The following is a 16,307-nucleotide window of genomic DNA, read 5'->3' as shown; positions in this document are numbered from 1 at the left end:
CTATCTTGTTTTCTTTGTGCCCCTCCCACCCCCTATCCCTCTCCCATTCCCCCCTCCCCCCCGTAACCACCACACTCTTATCAATGTCTCTTAGTTTCACTATTATGTCCCACCTACGTATGGAATAATACAGTTCCTGTTTTTTTCTGATTTACTTATTTCGCTTCGTATCATGTTATCAAGATCCCACCATTTTGCTGTAAATGTTCCGAAGTCATCATTTCTTGTGGCTGAGTAGTATTCCATAGTGTATATGTGCCACATCTTCTTTATCCAGTCATCTATTGATGGGCTTTTTGGTTGTTTCCATGTCCTGGCCACTGTGAACAATGCTGCAATAAACATGGGGCTGCATGTGTCTTTACGTATCAATGTTTCTGAGTTTTGGGGATATATACCCAGTAGAGGGATTGCTGGGTCATAAGGTAGTTCTATTTTCAGTTTTTTGAGGAACCACCATACTTTCTTCCATAATGGTTGTACTACTTTACATTCCCACCAACAGTGTATGAGGGTTCCTTTTTCTCCACAGCCTCTCCAACATTTGCTATTACCTGACTTGCTAATAACAGCTAATCGAACAGGTGTGAGGTGGTATCTCATTGCCGTTTTGATTTGCATTTCTCTAATAGCTAAAGAAGATGAGCATCTTTTCATATATCTGTTGGCCATTTGTATTTCTTCCTGGGAGAAGTGTCTATTCATATCCTCTTCCCATTTTTTTATTGGATTGTTTGTTTGTTTGTTGTTGAGTTTTATGAGTTCTTTGTATATTTTGGATATTAGGCCCTTATCTGAGCTGTTGTTTGAAAATATCATTTCCCATTTAGTTGGCTTTCTGTTTATTTTGTTATCAGTTTCCCTTGCTGAGCAAAAACTTCTTAGTCTGATGTAGTCCCATTCATTAATTTTTGCCTTCACTTCTCTTGCCATTGGAGTCAAATTCATAAAATGCTCTTTAAAACCCAGGTCCATGAGTTGAGTACCTATGTCTTCTTCTATGTACTTAATTGTTTCAGGTCTTATGTTTAGATCTTTGATCCATTTTGAGTTAATTTTTGTACAGGGGGAGAGACTGTAGTCCAGTTTCATTCTTTTGCATGTGGCTTTCCAGTTTTCCCAGCACCATTTATTGAAGAGGCTTTCTTTTCTCCATTGTGTGTTGTTGGCCCCTTTATCAAAAATTATTTGACTATATATATGTGGTTTTATTTCTGGATTTTCTATTCTGTTCCATTGGTCTGAGTGTCTATTTTTCTGCCAATACCATGCTGTTTTGATTGTCGTGGCCCTATAATAGAGTTTGAAGTCAGGTATTGTTATGCCCCCAGCTTCATTCTTTTTCTTTAGGATTGCTTTAGCTATTCGGGGTTTTTTATAGTTCCATATAAATCTGATGATTTTTTGCTCTATTTCTTTAAAAAATGTCATTGGGATTTTGATGGGAATTGCATTAAATTTGTATATTGCTTTGGGTAATATAGCCATCTTGATTATATTTATTCTTCCTAGCCAAGAACAAGGTATATTCTTCCATCTCATTATATCTTTTTCGATTTCCCTTAACAATGGTTTATAGTTTTCATTATATAAGTCCTTTACATTCTTTGTTATGTTTATTCCTAAGTATTTTATTTTTTTTGTTGCAATCGTGAAGGGGATTATTCTTTTGAGTTCCTTCTCAGTTGTTTCATTGTTGGCATATAGAAAGGCTATTGACTTCTGTATGTTAATTTTGTATCCTGCGACCTTACTGTATTGGCTTATTGTTTCTAGTAGTCTTTTTGTGGATTCTTTGGGGTTTTCGATGTATAGGATCATATCATCTGCAAAAAGTGATACCTTTACTTCTTCTTTTCCGATATGGATGCCTTTTATTTCTTTGTCTTGTCTGATTGCTCTGGCTAGAACCTCTAGTACCACATTAAATAAGAGTGGAGAGAGTGGACAACCCTGTCTTGTTCCTGATTTAAGGGGGAAAGCCTTCAGTTTAGTGCCATTTAATATGATGTTAGCTGATGGTTTATCATATATGGCCTTTATCATGTTGAGATATTTTCCTTCTATACCCATTTTTTTGAGAGTCTTAAACATAAAATTGTGTTGTATTTTATCGAAAGCCTTTTCTGCGTCTATTGATAAGATCATGTGGTTTTTGTTCTTTGTTTTGTTGATATGGTGTATTACATTAACCGTTTACGTATGTTGAACCATCCTTGAGATTCTGGGATGAATCCCACTTGATCATGATGTATTATTTTTTTAATATGTTGTTGTATTCGATTTGCTAGTATTTTGTTTAGTATTTTAGCATCTGTATTCATTAGAGATATTGGTCTGTAGTTTTCTTTTTTTGTGCCATCCTTGCCTGGTTTTGGTATGAGGGTTATGTTGGCCTCATAAAATGTGTTTGGAAGTATTGCTTCTTCTTCAATTTTTTGGAAGACTTTGAGTAGAATAGGAACCAAGTCTTCTTTGAATGTTTGATAAAATTCGCTGGTATAGCCGTCAGGGCCTGGACTTTTATTTTTGGGGAGGTTTTTAATGGTTTTTTCTATTTCTTCTCTACTGATAGGTCTGTTTAGGCTTTCTGCTTCTTCTTGACTCAGTCTAGGAAGGTTGTATTGTTCTAGGAATTTATCCATTTCTTCTAGGTTGTTGAATTTAGTGGCATAAAGTTTTTCATAGTATTCTACAATAATTCTTTGTATAGCTACGGTGTCCGTGGTGATTTCTCCTCTTTCATTTTGGATTTTGTTTATATGAGTTCTTTCTCTTTTTTCCTTGGTAAGTCTTGCCAAGGGTTTGTCAATTTTGTTGATCTTTTCAAAGAACCAGCTCCTTGTTCTATTAATTTTTTCTATAGTTTTTCTGTTCTCTAATTCATTTATTTCTGCTCTGATTTTTATTATCTCCTTTCTTCGGCTGGTTTTGGGTTGTCTTTGTTCTTCTTTTTCTAGTTCCTTAAGGTGGGAAGTTAAGTGGTTCACTTGGGCTCTCTCTTGTTTGTTCATATATGCCTGAAGTGATATGAACTTCCCTCTTATCACTGCTTTTGCTGCATCCCATAGATTCTGATATGTCGTATTGTCATTTTCATTAGTCTGTATATATCTTTTGATCTCTGCACTTATTTCTTCTTTGACCCATTCATTTTTTAAAAGTATGTTGTTTAGTTTCCACATTTTTGTGGGACTTTTTTCCTCTTTTTTGCAGTTGAATTCTAGTTTCAAGGCTTTATGATCAGAAAATATGCTTGGTACAACTTCAATTTTTCTGAATTTGCTGATATTGTTTTTGTGGCCCAACATATGGTCAATTCTTGAGAATGATCCATGTACACTGGAGAAAAATGTATACTCAGTCACTTTGGAATGAAATGTCCTGTAGATGTCTATCATATCCAGGTGCCTCTAGTGTTTTGTTTAAGGCCACTATGTCTTTGTTGATTCTCTGTTTGGATGACCGATCTAGAGCCGTCAGCGGTGTATTGAGGTCTCCAAGTATGATTGTATTTTTGTCAGTTTTTGTTTTAAGATCAATAAGTAGCTGTCTTATATATTTTGGTGCTCCTTGGTTTGGTGCATATATATTAAGAATTGTTATGTTTTCTTGATTCAGTGTCCCCTTAGCCATTATGAAATGGCCATTTTTGTCTCTAAGTACTTTTCCTGTCTTGTAGTCAGCATTATCCGATATGAGTATTGCTACACCTGCTTTTTTTTGGATGTTATTTGCTTGGAGTATTGTTTTCCAGCCTTTCACTTTGAATTTGTTTTTATCCTTGTTACTTAGATGAGTTTCCTGTAGGCAGCATACAGTTGGATTTTCTTTTTTAATCCATTCTGCTACTCTGTGCCTTTTTATTGGTGAGTTTAATCCATTTACATTTAGTGTAATTATTGATACTTGTGAGTTCCCTATTGCCATTTTATATCTTGCTTTATGTTAGTTTTGTGTCTTGTTTGATCCTTCTCTTTCATTTTTCTATCTTTTGTTTTTATTTGGTTGTATTCCATACATCTTTCCTCTGTTGCTATCTTTTTTATCTCATGTGCTTCTGTGGTGGTTTTTTCAATGGTGGTTACCTTTGAGTAATGAAAAGGGTCCCTACCCTGTTCATTGTAGCGAACTATTTTGTGAGTACTTTTGCACTCCATCGTCCTTTGCTACTGTTAATCTCCGTCTTCTCCCCCTCTTTCTTTTTGTTGTTGTCACAGTTTAAATTTGGTTTTATTGTGTTCTTCTTGGAGCTTTTACTTGTGGCTCTGTTTTTTTTTTGTTCTTTGTATCTGATTGGAGAACCCCCTTTAGTAATTCCTGGAGTGGGGGTTTTCTGATGATAAATTCCCTCATCTTTTCTGTATCTGTGAATGTTTTTATTTCTCCTTCGTATTTGAAGGATAGCTTTGATGGGTATAGTATTCGTGGCTGAAAGTTCCTCTCTTTCAGGACTTTAAATATTGGGGTCCACTCTCTTCTAGCTTGTAGAGTTTCTGCTGAGAAATCTGATGATAATCTAATGGGCCTTCCTTTATATGTTGTATTCTTCTTTTCCCTGGCTGCCTTGAGAATTTTTTCTTTGCTGTTGGTTTGTGTCAATTTCATTATGATATGCCTTGGAGTAGGTTTGTTGGGGTTAAGAAAACTTGGAGTTCTGTTTGCTTCTTGAACTTGAGGCTTTAGTTCTTTCCACAGGCTTGGGAAGTTCTCATCAATTATTTGTTTAAGTATGTTCTCCATTCCATTTTCTCTCTCTTCTCCCTCTGATATACCTATTATTCTTATGTTATTCTTTTTGATGGAGTCAGATAATTCTTGTAGGGCTATCTCATTTTTTTTAATTTTTGAGTCTCTTTCTTCTTCTCTCTGTTGTGCCTCAAGTTGCTTGTCTTCTATTTCACTAATCCTCTCTTCTATCTGACCTGTTCTATTAGCTAAGCTTGTTACTTTGTTTTTCAGCTCGTGCATTGAGTTTTTCATCTCTGTTTGATTTGTTTTTATAGTTTCAATTTCCTTGGCCATATATTCTTTGTGTTCATGGAGTTGTTTTCTGAGCTCCCTATATTGCCTTTCTGTGTTTTCTTGTATATCTCGGAGGATTTTTAGGATTTCTATCTTGAATTCTCTGTCATTTAGCTCCAAGGTTTCCAATATATTAAATTTTTTCTCCATAGATTTTTCCTCATCTAGCTGTGTTACCTCTCTTTCTTTTGTATCCATGATATTCGATTTTCTCTTCCTTAATGGCATCTGAGGGTGGTTTTGTTGATAGTATTAATGAGATTTAATAAAGAATAAAAAGTTAAAAAAAAAATAAAAAAATAACAAATCGAAAAGAGTTGTTTTTTTTAAAAAAATTAATAATGAAATAAAGAAAAATAAAATAAAATAAAAATTTTTAAAAAAAGGAAATTATTCCCCCCCTCTTTTTTTCCTCTCCTCTCCTCTCCCCTCTTTCTTGAGAAAATCTTGTGGTGGACTGTGAGTTATAACAAACAATGCCTGTGATGGAGGGCCTGAATTGGGGAAAAGTAATAAAGGGGCAAAAAAGAGAGAAAGAAAAAAAAAAAAAAAAAAAAAGGAAAAGAAAAAAAAAAAAAAAAGAAAAAAGAAAAAAAAAAGAGTGTATGGACCCACAAAAAGCAAATAAGGAAAAAATTGGGGTCAAGAATTAAATGATTTGCTTTTAGGTGTTGGTTTTCTAAGAGTTATGATGAGAGGAATAAGAGGAAAATGGAAAAATGGGGGGACAAATTAAAAACTTACTATTGTATTTAGTGGAACAAGAACTAGATAATATGGAGAGCCAGGGATGGGAGCACTGCTAGTGAGTTAAAAAGGTGAAGTAAAAACCTCCCAAAATGCCACAAACATAGGTTTGAGTCCCAGATAAGATAATTTGTTTGTTATTGAGGTTTGAATGAGAGGAGATGTAAAGGAGAAAGGAAGAAACTAATATAGAGGGAGAAAAGAAAGAGAGAGAGAGAAAAAAAGAGGGAACCACTAAAAGAAGAAAAAAGAAAGGAGAGAGAGAGAAAGAGTTAAGGGTTTTGGAGTGCAACCCTCATAGAGAGAAAGGAAGAGAAGAGAAATGATAATGGGAGATGTAACACTTATGGGTAGTGTAGTTCAAGGAGAGGAGAGAGTAAGACCGGTAGAGAGTTAATCGGCCAAATTGGAGGAGGAAAAAAAAGTCTCAAGAATGAAGATAAGAGAAACAAACGAACAAATATAATAAAATGGGATAGGTTATAAAGTCTGCAGATTATTCTTGATTTTGAGAGGTTATCTTCTTGCTTTTTCTTTTCTCTCCCTCTTCCTGGTCGGTGACTCTGTACCCCGGGTTCTGCCCCTTTGGCACGCTCAGGTAGAGGTTTGCAGTTGATAAGTCTCTATGGCAATGTCATGTATTATGCTTTATTCTCGTTGGGAGTTGAGGCTCATTAGCATTTATAGGCTCCGACAGTGAGAGAGTCCGTGTTCCTGGAGCCTTTTTCCTACTCTTTCCTTCCTCAATTAGTAGCCTGATAGTCCAGGTATGGGGTTGCTGCTGCCTCTGCCTGGATAGTAAGAGGCTCAAATTGCTGGCAACTCCCCACTCTATTTCCACTCAGCACAGGGCTCTGGGTAAGGCTCAGTCAGTCAGAGCTGCTAGCATAATCAGGCGGGCTTTCCGCCTACTCAAAGACCACTGGCTCTGCCACTCTGTCCGGTAACACAAGCGGGCGCCCACTTCCGGGGCGCTTGGAGGAAACTCTCACTCACTGTCTGCAACCAGGATATCCGGCCAGCAGTCTCACGCTCTGAGTGAAACCCCCAACCGCAGGGAAAAGTTGCAGCGTTGGAATTGAGTCTCGCTCCGTCCCCGTGTGCGGCTTTTGCAAGGCGCTGGGGCGGCCCGAGATTCCGCTTTGGCCCACACAAAGGCCCCTGACTCTGCCCCTCTGTGCGATAACACGGGCGCGCACTGCCGAGGCACTCGGAGGAATCGCTCACTCCTTATCTGCGCGCGCACACCAGGATATGAGGCCGGCCGCGGTTCCCTCTGAGTAAAACCCTCACCAGCACGGAAAATCTCCACCGTTGGAAGTAGTTCTCACTCCCTCCCGTGCGTGGCTTTCCCAGGGCGCTGGGGCTGCCCAGAGACTCTGCCCTCAGCCCACAGAAAGGCCTCTGACCCTGCCTCTCCGTGGGGCAACACGGGCACCCACTTCCGCGGCTTAGGAAGAAATCTCTCTTCCACTAACTGCGCACGGACCAGGAGACCGGGTAAAATGGCCGCTCCGCTTGTCTTTCTTTGTTTGGGTTTGGCGCGAGTGTTAGCTTGTATTGCCCGGGTTGCCACAGGATCAGATTTTCCTCGGCTTGGATCTCTGAGCCACAGCCTGGTTCGGCCGTTTTTGCTGCGGCGGCCTGGATCTATTCACCCCCTTTGCCCGCCTCAGTTTCTATATTCACAGTTACCAGAGAAAGCCGCCCTGTTTAGGTTAGTGAGGAAGGCGGAGCATTTCTTACTCCCTATTTCCTTCGGGGTTTGGTTATATATTTAGCCAATTTTTCACTCAATCATACCTTTGGGTGTATTGCGAAGAATCTGGAAGCTCCAAGTATAGGTTTTTCTGTTTCTGGTTGAAGATCTTGTTGAGTTTTGGGGGAGATTTATCGGTATCGCTTCCTACTCCGCCATTACTCTGACGTCATCCTGTTACTTTCTTATTATGTATTCAAGCCATTTCCCAGTTTTTTTCCTCAAAATTAACTTTTATAAGTATTGTAAGACAGATTTGGGAAAAAAGTACCCATAATCCCCAAACGTGAACTAGCTCCTGTTTCCTGTTTGCACTTCCGTGCCCCCGCGTGTCCGTGTCGCCAGGTCCCAGTGCTGCCTCATGATCAGTGCCCCCGCGTGTCCGTGTCGCCTGGTCCCAGTGCTGCCTCATGATCAGTGCCCCCGCGGGTCCGTGTCGCCTGGTCCCAGTGCTGCCTCATGATCAGTGCCCCCGCGGGTCTGTGTCGCCAGGTCCCAGTGCTGCCTCATGATCAGTGCCCCCGCGGGTCCGTGTCGCCTGGTCCCAGTGCTGCCTCATGATCAGTGCCCCCGCGGGTCCGTGTCGCCTGGTCCCAGTGCTGCCTCATGATCAGTGCCCCCGCGGGTCCGTGTCGCCTGGTCCCAGTGCTGCCTCATGCACTGTTCTTTGTATTTACCACATTGTCTTTCGATAATTTAAAAAAATTTCCACTATCCTTTCTTTAGACTTGATGAAATTTTTTTAGAGACTTATATTTAAATGTACTAATATTTGAAATGTCACATTTTTCTAAGGCTGATTTATATTGTGTTACTAACACCAAAAAGTTTTCATTATCCCATACACTTGCATATGTGGATATAAATTGTATTAGTCATTTAGTTCCTCTCAGATATTTTGAGAGATCACATTCATTCACATAACTTTTATTACAGTATATTGTTAATAATTGTTCTATTTTACTGTTAAGATATTACTGTACCTAATCTATAAATTAAATGTTACTATAGGTATGTATATATTGGAAAAATACAGTATATAAAGGGTTTGGTACTCTCTGCAGTTTCAGGCACCCCCGGGGGTCTTGGAACTTGTTCCTACTCAGATAAAGGAAGGCTGCTGTAACTTTCCATTCATTTCCTGCCTGAGTAGTTTAGTTTGTATAATATACTACTGTGCACTATTAGTAACTATATTAGTAACTGTTATACTAATAAAGCATGATTGTTGGTTTTCTGCTTTTTCCCAATTTGATTTTTTGCTGAAATTAAATCTATAGCTCATGTTATATCCTTTTATTTTATAGAATTACTCACTAATTTGTCATGCTTATAAACATTTTTAGAGCAATAAAAACTTCAAAGTATGCCAGGATTTATTGTGTTAAAAAAATTTTTGACAGAGTCAGATAGAGGGACAGACGGGAAGGGAGAGAGATGAGAAGCATCAGTTCTTTGCTGTGGTTCCTTAGTTGTTCATTGATTGCTTTCTCATATGTTCCTTGACTGGGGGCTACAGCAGAGTGAGTGACCCCTTGCTCAAGCCAGCAGCCTTGGGTTTCAAACCAGTGACCATGGGGCCATGTCTATGATCCCATGCTCAAGCCAGTGACCCCGTGCTCAAGCCAGTGACCCCGTGCTCAAGCTGGTGAGCCTGTGCTCAAGCCAGATGAGCCCATGCTCAAGCCAGCAACCTTGTGGTTTCAAACCTGGGTCCTCCACATCCTAATTCGATGTCCTATCCACTGTGCCACTGCCAGATCAGTGTTAAAAAATTTAAAAAATTTTTGTTGCCATTAACTTCTTTTTTGTGATTATTTTTCTTTCTTTGATTTCCAATAAGTTGTTGTTAGCTTTATAATTCTTATATAGACAGTTATGTATCTTCCCTACAGTTTTTAACAACTGAACTATATTCTCTACCATATTCATTCATTTGCTCTTGAAGCAAAATAAATAATTAACATATTCAGTGGACCCTGAATATGTTACAGTTATTTTCTTTTCTCCATCTGTCTCCATAATTGCCAGTAAGGAGAAAAAATTAACTTCTCTTTTCCCTACCTGCTTTCACCTGAGATTGCTAACAATTGTGTCTTAGGAAAAGCTCGAGAGCAGAAATAGAGATGAGCTGTAGATAATACTCAAACTGGATCTTCAATACCAGCTCCGTGAGAAGTGCCCAGGGGGTACCTGACACAGAGTGAGCAGTCAGGGAGCTTTTTGGGGTGGATAGATACTCTTGAACAAACCAGTCAGTAAAACCCCTTGAATTTGTCAGATAGTGAAATCAGAAATCTAAAATTGTGTTTACCTGAGATATAGAGGCTCATCGTGATGGTCGGACTGCATTAACTACCGCAATCTTAGTAATAACAGAAGGTATATTGTTTGCTAAGTTGTGAACTGACACGTATGTATATCACACTTTTGTTTCTAAAGGAAGTGGAAATTCGGAACAAAGACCTGGAGGGACAACTGTCTGACTTAGAGCAACGTCTGGAGAAAAGTCAGAATGAACAAGAAGCTTTTCGCAATAACCTCAAGACACTCTTAGAAATTCTTGATGGAAAGATATTTGAACTAACAGAATTACGAGATAACTTGGCCAAGCTACTAGAATGCAGCTAAGGAAAGTGAAATTTCAATGCCAGTTAATTAAAAAATATACTGTCTCTTTTCATAGGATGGTTTGAGCTCTGCATCAAGATTGCACAAAAAATTTAAATATCACTCCTCCAGGAGGAGGGTTTTTTGAAAATTGGAATTGTATATTTCAGTGTAAATTTTAGAATTCAGCTTGTAGCTAGTTGGAGAAAAAAGAGATGAAACACTTGAACTACAAATTACCTCCATGTATATTATTGGCCATAATTAACTAGAAAATTATAAATAGACACTTAATGCAATCTTTTTTTTTCTGATATTAGCCAATGGGAGAATTAACAATGTCTGGGACACATCCCCTTTTTGTGTTCAACACAGTGAAGGCTATCAGCTTTTTAAATTAATTTATTTGTGATATCTGGAGCTGTGTTTTGTGCAAAAACTTAGTGATGAAAGCCCTGTCTTTTGTTATAATCTGAATAATTTCTCAGGATATTTTTGCACTGTTGAGAAGCAGTGCCATTACCAGTTAATTCTTGCCAGGAGTGAGAAAGAGCTACATCTTTAACTGAAACATGCTTACTGCAATTGGGTGTATAGAGTTCTTCTCTTTTTTTATACTGGAAGATAATTCACTCTGGTGACCGCTCTGGTACACTCTGGTATTCTCTAACCTTGTCCACTGTATAGTTTACTTTTCCATACTGATTCCATGTATTTATGAGAAGATATTGTCTCCCATTTTATTACACATTTTAAAGCTAACTAACGAAGGCAGCTGAGCCCCTCAGAAATTTTTCTTTTTAAATTTCTAATAAATTTGACACAGTACTGAAATACAGCAGCCCGTCATTGACGGTCTGGTCTAGCAATGTTAAGTATATTTACAGAATATGCAGTTACCTTTATTTATATATTTTGCAGGAAATCTTTTCTGAATGATCAATGCATTTCAATTTACAAATAATTATGATTACTGGGGAACTGTTTATTATAGATCATTTTAAGGTATATAGCTGTTTCAGAGGGGATCCATTTCCATCCCACAGCTGACCAGAAGACTGTTGGGGCTGAGTCATATACTCTGTCTGGATCTTCACATGAACCACATCTCTAGTCAGACCTCACAAGGCAATATTCTGAACTGTTAATATACTAGAAATTTCAAAACAAGAATTCAATTCAATAGGCTCTTCTCAGTGAACAGGTTTTAATGTTATTTTGATGTAATTTTAAAATACTTTTAGCAAAAAATGCGTTTCTTTATATATTTATTTTAAAAAGCTATTTTAAAAGTAAGCCAAGTGCTGTTTCGTCTGCTTCTGGGGTAGGGTTTGCTCGGAGTCCATATGCTCTCGCTGTACAATGCCTGTGATGTGGAGGAGGGTTCTTTCTAAAGTGTATGCTTAAGTATCTGGCTCTATGGAGTCTACAAAATGCACTGACTTTTTGTTTGTACCCCCAAAATATTGAATGGTTAAGGACAAAATTAAGCTAATCAATTTGTAACCATTTTTTCACTCAAACAGCTACTCAACATAGACAATTTTGTTTTATATCTGTATGTGTATGTATGGAAATACATACATATTAATTTATATTAGAGTGAAAAATAAAGGGTTTGTTTCTAAAGTTAGTTTCTGAAGTGAATTTTCAGGTGTCTCTGAAAAGTTTTTATCAGACACTTAATCATCATGTATTGTATGTGCTGCACCATCGTGTAAGTTACCTGCATCTATTTTAGAAGATTCCCTCACCTGTGTATTACAGGGAAGCTAATATAGGTACACAAGCTCAGAGGTGAGAGATTTGTCTGATAAACCAGGTAATAAAATTTATTTGATTGATGGAATTTTGAAGTAGATGTGATTTTATCCATCAGTTTCTGAGTAACAAAGAGCACCAGACTTTGATTTAAATAGGGGATCAGGGAATGTAGTTATGAAGGGTTAAAAAGAACAGTGTAAGCTGTTGAAATGGTAAGTGAATTATTTTAAAGATTTAATAATATATTTTAAATTTTGAAATAGTTATTTAATGGGAAAATAACAGCAAAATTCTCCACTTGAATTGTATTGATATGTGAGATGTATGTAATTCAATATATACTATACTCATGTATATATACAGAAAACAATTTTTAATATTTTCCTACTGATAAGAAATTTAAAATTGGAAATTTTGTGTTTTTTCCTTGTCCAATAGAGCCTAATTCTTTCTTTTTTAAAAAGCGATTTAATAATTTCTTGAGGGCTGCACCTTTAAATTCCCAGATTGTCATTAGACGTGTACAGTATATGGGATAAGGTGGACACAAGTGCACATATAAATAAAATCCTAAGACCATTTTAAACATTTATTTACAGAAGGAGAGTATCTAGAATCATCATTTATAAGTCATAATTAGGTCGTGTGCCTACTGTAGTTTTCTCCATTTCTGTATTATAGAAATAAAAGTTTGCATATTAAAATTTGATTTTCCCAGAGACAAGAATTATATAATGTATCTATATTTAGATCAAACTGTGGTAATATATTTGTCAGAAAATAATGTTGGGGACTATAGCCTGAACATGTGGACTTAAAGTGACACAGAAACGGAGAGCAGAGACTGACCCCATTGTGTGTAAGTTACTATATTGATAACTATGAATTCTTGTACAAAAAACAACTGAAAACAAAGAAAGACAAAAATACAGTTTTTATTTTGAAATACATTTGTTGTTCTCTGGAGAATGTACTTTATCTTTTTTCCTTCAGTCTTTTACAGATATTTTTTTAAAAGGCATTTAAGTGATGGCAGCATTTACTTAAATCTTACAGGTGCTATTGGATTTTACATTAGTGTGTTATATTGTGAAATCCTAACTTTGACATAAAAGATTTGTAAGTATTTCCCTGCCTGGAAAATTAGTTTTTGTTTCTCCTCTCTCTCTCTCTCTCTCTCTCTCTCTATCTCTCTCTCTCTCTCTGTGTGTTTCTCTCCTTCTCTCCTACCCCTTTTTTCTCTTCTTTACTGCAGATTTTACACAGTTCATGAAGGTACAGCTCTGTCCCTATTGAAGAACTTCAGCACCATCATAGATTTAATGTTTTGCTGTCATTGAACTATTGGGAAGCAGTTAGAGAAAAAAGTATACTTTCTTTTTTGTTCTCAAGTGCAACTAAAAAAAGGAACTCAAAATTAAACCACTACCACTCTTTAAAACTCATTTGTTTGTTAAAGAATTAAATTCTTTGTTAAAATTAAATTTATTCTTTAACATGTGCGCTACAGTCTTCCATGTTTTTATTGGACCCCAGAGCACGCAGCTCAGCTGCCCTCCCCTCGGGCCCTGGCCTGCTGTCAGTTCTGGAATGGGACGCAGGCCAGAGGGAAAATTTATTTGGTGTCTGTGTTTTGTTTTGTTTTTCTTAAAGAAATTCTTTTGTTTATTTTATATCAAATGATTTTAACATCCTGAAATTCTGTGCTTGAAGTTATAAAATAGTCTTTAATGAATTTTTGTCTTCTGGATATTTAACATTGTTCTTTTACCATCCACGAAGTGAATAATTTTATATAAAACTTGCAGCAGAAAACTTCTAGGTAAGAAGTAGTTGAGAATGACATATATTTTTTAAATTTCTCAAGTAGCATACTATACAATAATTTGCTGAGAAAATGATTTTCATTTGAGAGAGTGTATTTTGAACATTACTGGAAAGGAATCATTTTAGAATGCAAACATGCACCATTCACCTGACTATAAATTGTGGAAGTGTTCCTAATATTCTCATTAATTGCACCTTGAATTTTTATGACAGTTTTTCTCTATGGAAAACTAATATATAGATGTCACACAAGTAGAAGCGTAGCTATTGAATTACAGAAATGAGTGTATTTCATTTTTGTTTATATATTGCCTCAAAGGATAGTTAACAGTTTTATCCAGGAATAAAAGTTCAAAAACTCAATCAGCACTTACTGTCTAGTGATTTCTGCTTTGTACACTAGATAGGAAATAAAAAACATTGTAAGTCATTTTTACCAAAAACAGGTGACATAAGAAGAGAAATTACATCTGAACTAGATAGACGAGGGAAAAGACCACAGCTCCCAATAGATTTAGAGTTGATTCTCTGATCTCTTTAAGGGTACACCTGTCCTTTAAATAACACATCCCAGAGGAGAGCAGGGGTATAATCTGGGTTGAAAGAAGATTAGGGTGGGGAGGAGGGTGAAGCAGAGCCAGCGAAAAGAGTAGGGCGAGGTGACCACTGGCAGCCAGAGACACGCAGTGCTGTTCCCTACCTTGCTGCTGCTTTAAAATCAGGGAGGTGGGATAGCCCTAATGAATTTCAAAGGCTTTTTGAAGATTCTGTATTCGTTTTGTGAGGATTAGTGACCTAATATAAGACACCTGATACTCAGAACTCACCATTCTGTGAGATTCTGACCAATTTTTGTCAGTTATTTTCACATCTTGTCTACCCAAGGACAGATTTATTACTCTTTCTTCTAATAACATCAACTGAAGGTGAAATGGGTGCCTAATAAATGAAAAAATAAGCCCATTTTTGTAGCATAGAAAAACCGCTTGTTGGTTTTTTTTTAGCAGCATTCCTGAGTTTCCTTGTTATCTGTGTTGTACAACTGTATTACTATAAATGCAAATACATAGTGAGTCATATCTGTGTGACTTGTGTCTATGACTTATTTGATTGTTACACCTTAAGTGGAATGACTATTTCAGAAAACATGGCTAGAAAGCACATGTACTTCAAGTGAATGCTTTCCGGACAACTTCAGTATGAAATGGAACAGAGAGGAGTGTTTGTTGGATAGCTGCTGTATGACAGACCCTGTACTAATTGTTTGACATTTCATTTCCACGTATAGGGGACCATCCAGAGGTGTTCCTTTGGAAGGGGAGTGGGGGAAGGGAGGGGAAGAGGCTCAAATGATTGGACCTGCTGTTCCCACAGTCATCGGTCCAGTCGTCCAGTGCACACCAGGCAGAGGTCGAGAGCTCATGTTCCTGGTACAGTTTTCCCTCTTGCTTGCCTGCCTTGCCTCTCTAGAATATAGTTTAGGGTACTTCTGAATCATATATTTTTTATTCACTCTCCCTGAACTTCTTCCTTTGGGTCCTTGGGTTTTACAATGCTTGGTTATTATTCGGTTAAGTCAGATTTTGTTTGTAGGTGTCATATTTATATTTTAGTTCCAATTTTTAAAAATTTACAGTGTTCAGATAATATAAAGAAAGTAGTATTATATGCAGAATTCATTCAGTCTATAAAATTTAAATAGCAACTATTTACAAAGGCCTTGGGAAGGCAATTTATCTCTTAAGTTCCTTAGTAAAACAAGTTGTAAACCTATAAAACTCATCCCCCAACACTAAATAGTAAGTGGTTCAGGAGGACGTGGGTTTTGCTGTCAGTACTGGGTGAATTTGTGGTCAGTTCTGGGTCCACAGACGTTAAGGCCTCCCCTGGTTGGTGAAGCCATTAGATCAGCCACAGAAGTAACTCATTGGATGGGTAATGTGCCCCATATAAGTAGAATCATACAATATTTGTCTTTTTGTGTCTGGTTAATTTCATTTAGTATAATATTTTCAAGGTTTATCCATATTCTGGCATTTATAAGAATTTTCATTTATTTCAGTGCTGAATAATATTCCATTGTATGGGTATACCACATTTAGTTTTCCATTTATCTGTTGATGGGTCATTTTTTACCTTTTGGCTGTTGTGAATAATTCTGCAATGAACATTCATGTACAAGTGTGAGTCCCTGTTTCCATTTCCACTGAGGAGTAAGATTGCAGAGTAATATGGTAATTCTGTGTTTATCTTTTTGAAGAACCAAAAGGACTGGGTTTGAGTTGGGTTAATTGAAAGATTTATAGAGCACAAGGTACTGTCTCACTTGGGAAATCCTAGTCATGAGGTTAGTTAATAGACCTGTAAGTGATCCATTGCCTTCTAAGTCATGGATTTTCCTCTTGAAATGAAAACATGTATTGAGGACCTGTTATGTCCCAGGCTCTATTTTGTAATAGAAATAAGAAAGAAGCTCACAGTTTAGTGCATGACACAGTTACTTTACAGTAAGGAGCCCAGAGGCAAGAGAAGTGGAGAAGTCTTTACCAGACTAGATGGTAGCTGACTGAGTCTT

At 37.2% G+C, this 16,307-nt stretch overlaps 1 protein-coding gene across 1 annotated transcript in view; it reads left to right on the top strand.

The window, feature by feature from the left end:
- The window catches only part of HOMER1 (homer scaffold protein 1), a 180,958-nt gene extending 166,138 nt beyond the window's left edge, over positions 1 to 14,820 (top strand). The window contains exon 9 of the mRNA XM_066273654.1: positions 9,974 to 14,820. Coding sequence (XP_066129751.1) covers positions 9,974 to 10,162 — 189 coding nt within the window. The 3' untranslated portion in view covers positions 10,163 to 14,820. The remainder of the gene's footprint in view (positions 1 to 9,973) is intronic.
- Positions 14,821 to 16,307: the final 1,487 nt, after the last annotated feature.

The sequence above is a fragment of the Saccopteryx bilineata genome, chromosome 4, assembly GCF_036850765.1.
Source record: "Saccopteryx bilineata isolate mSacBil1 chromosome 4, mSacBil1_pri_phased_curated, whole genome shotgun sequence".
Lineage (NCBI taxonomy): Eukaryota > Metazoa > Chordata > Mammalia > Chiroptera > Emballonuridae > Saccopteryx > Saccopteryx bilineata.
Note: the sequence above shows the minus strand (reverse complement) of the source record. Positions and strands in the feature narration are given on the sequence as shown.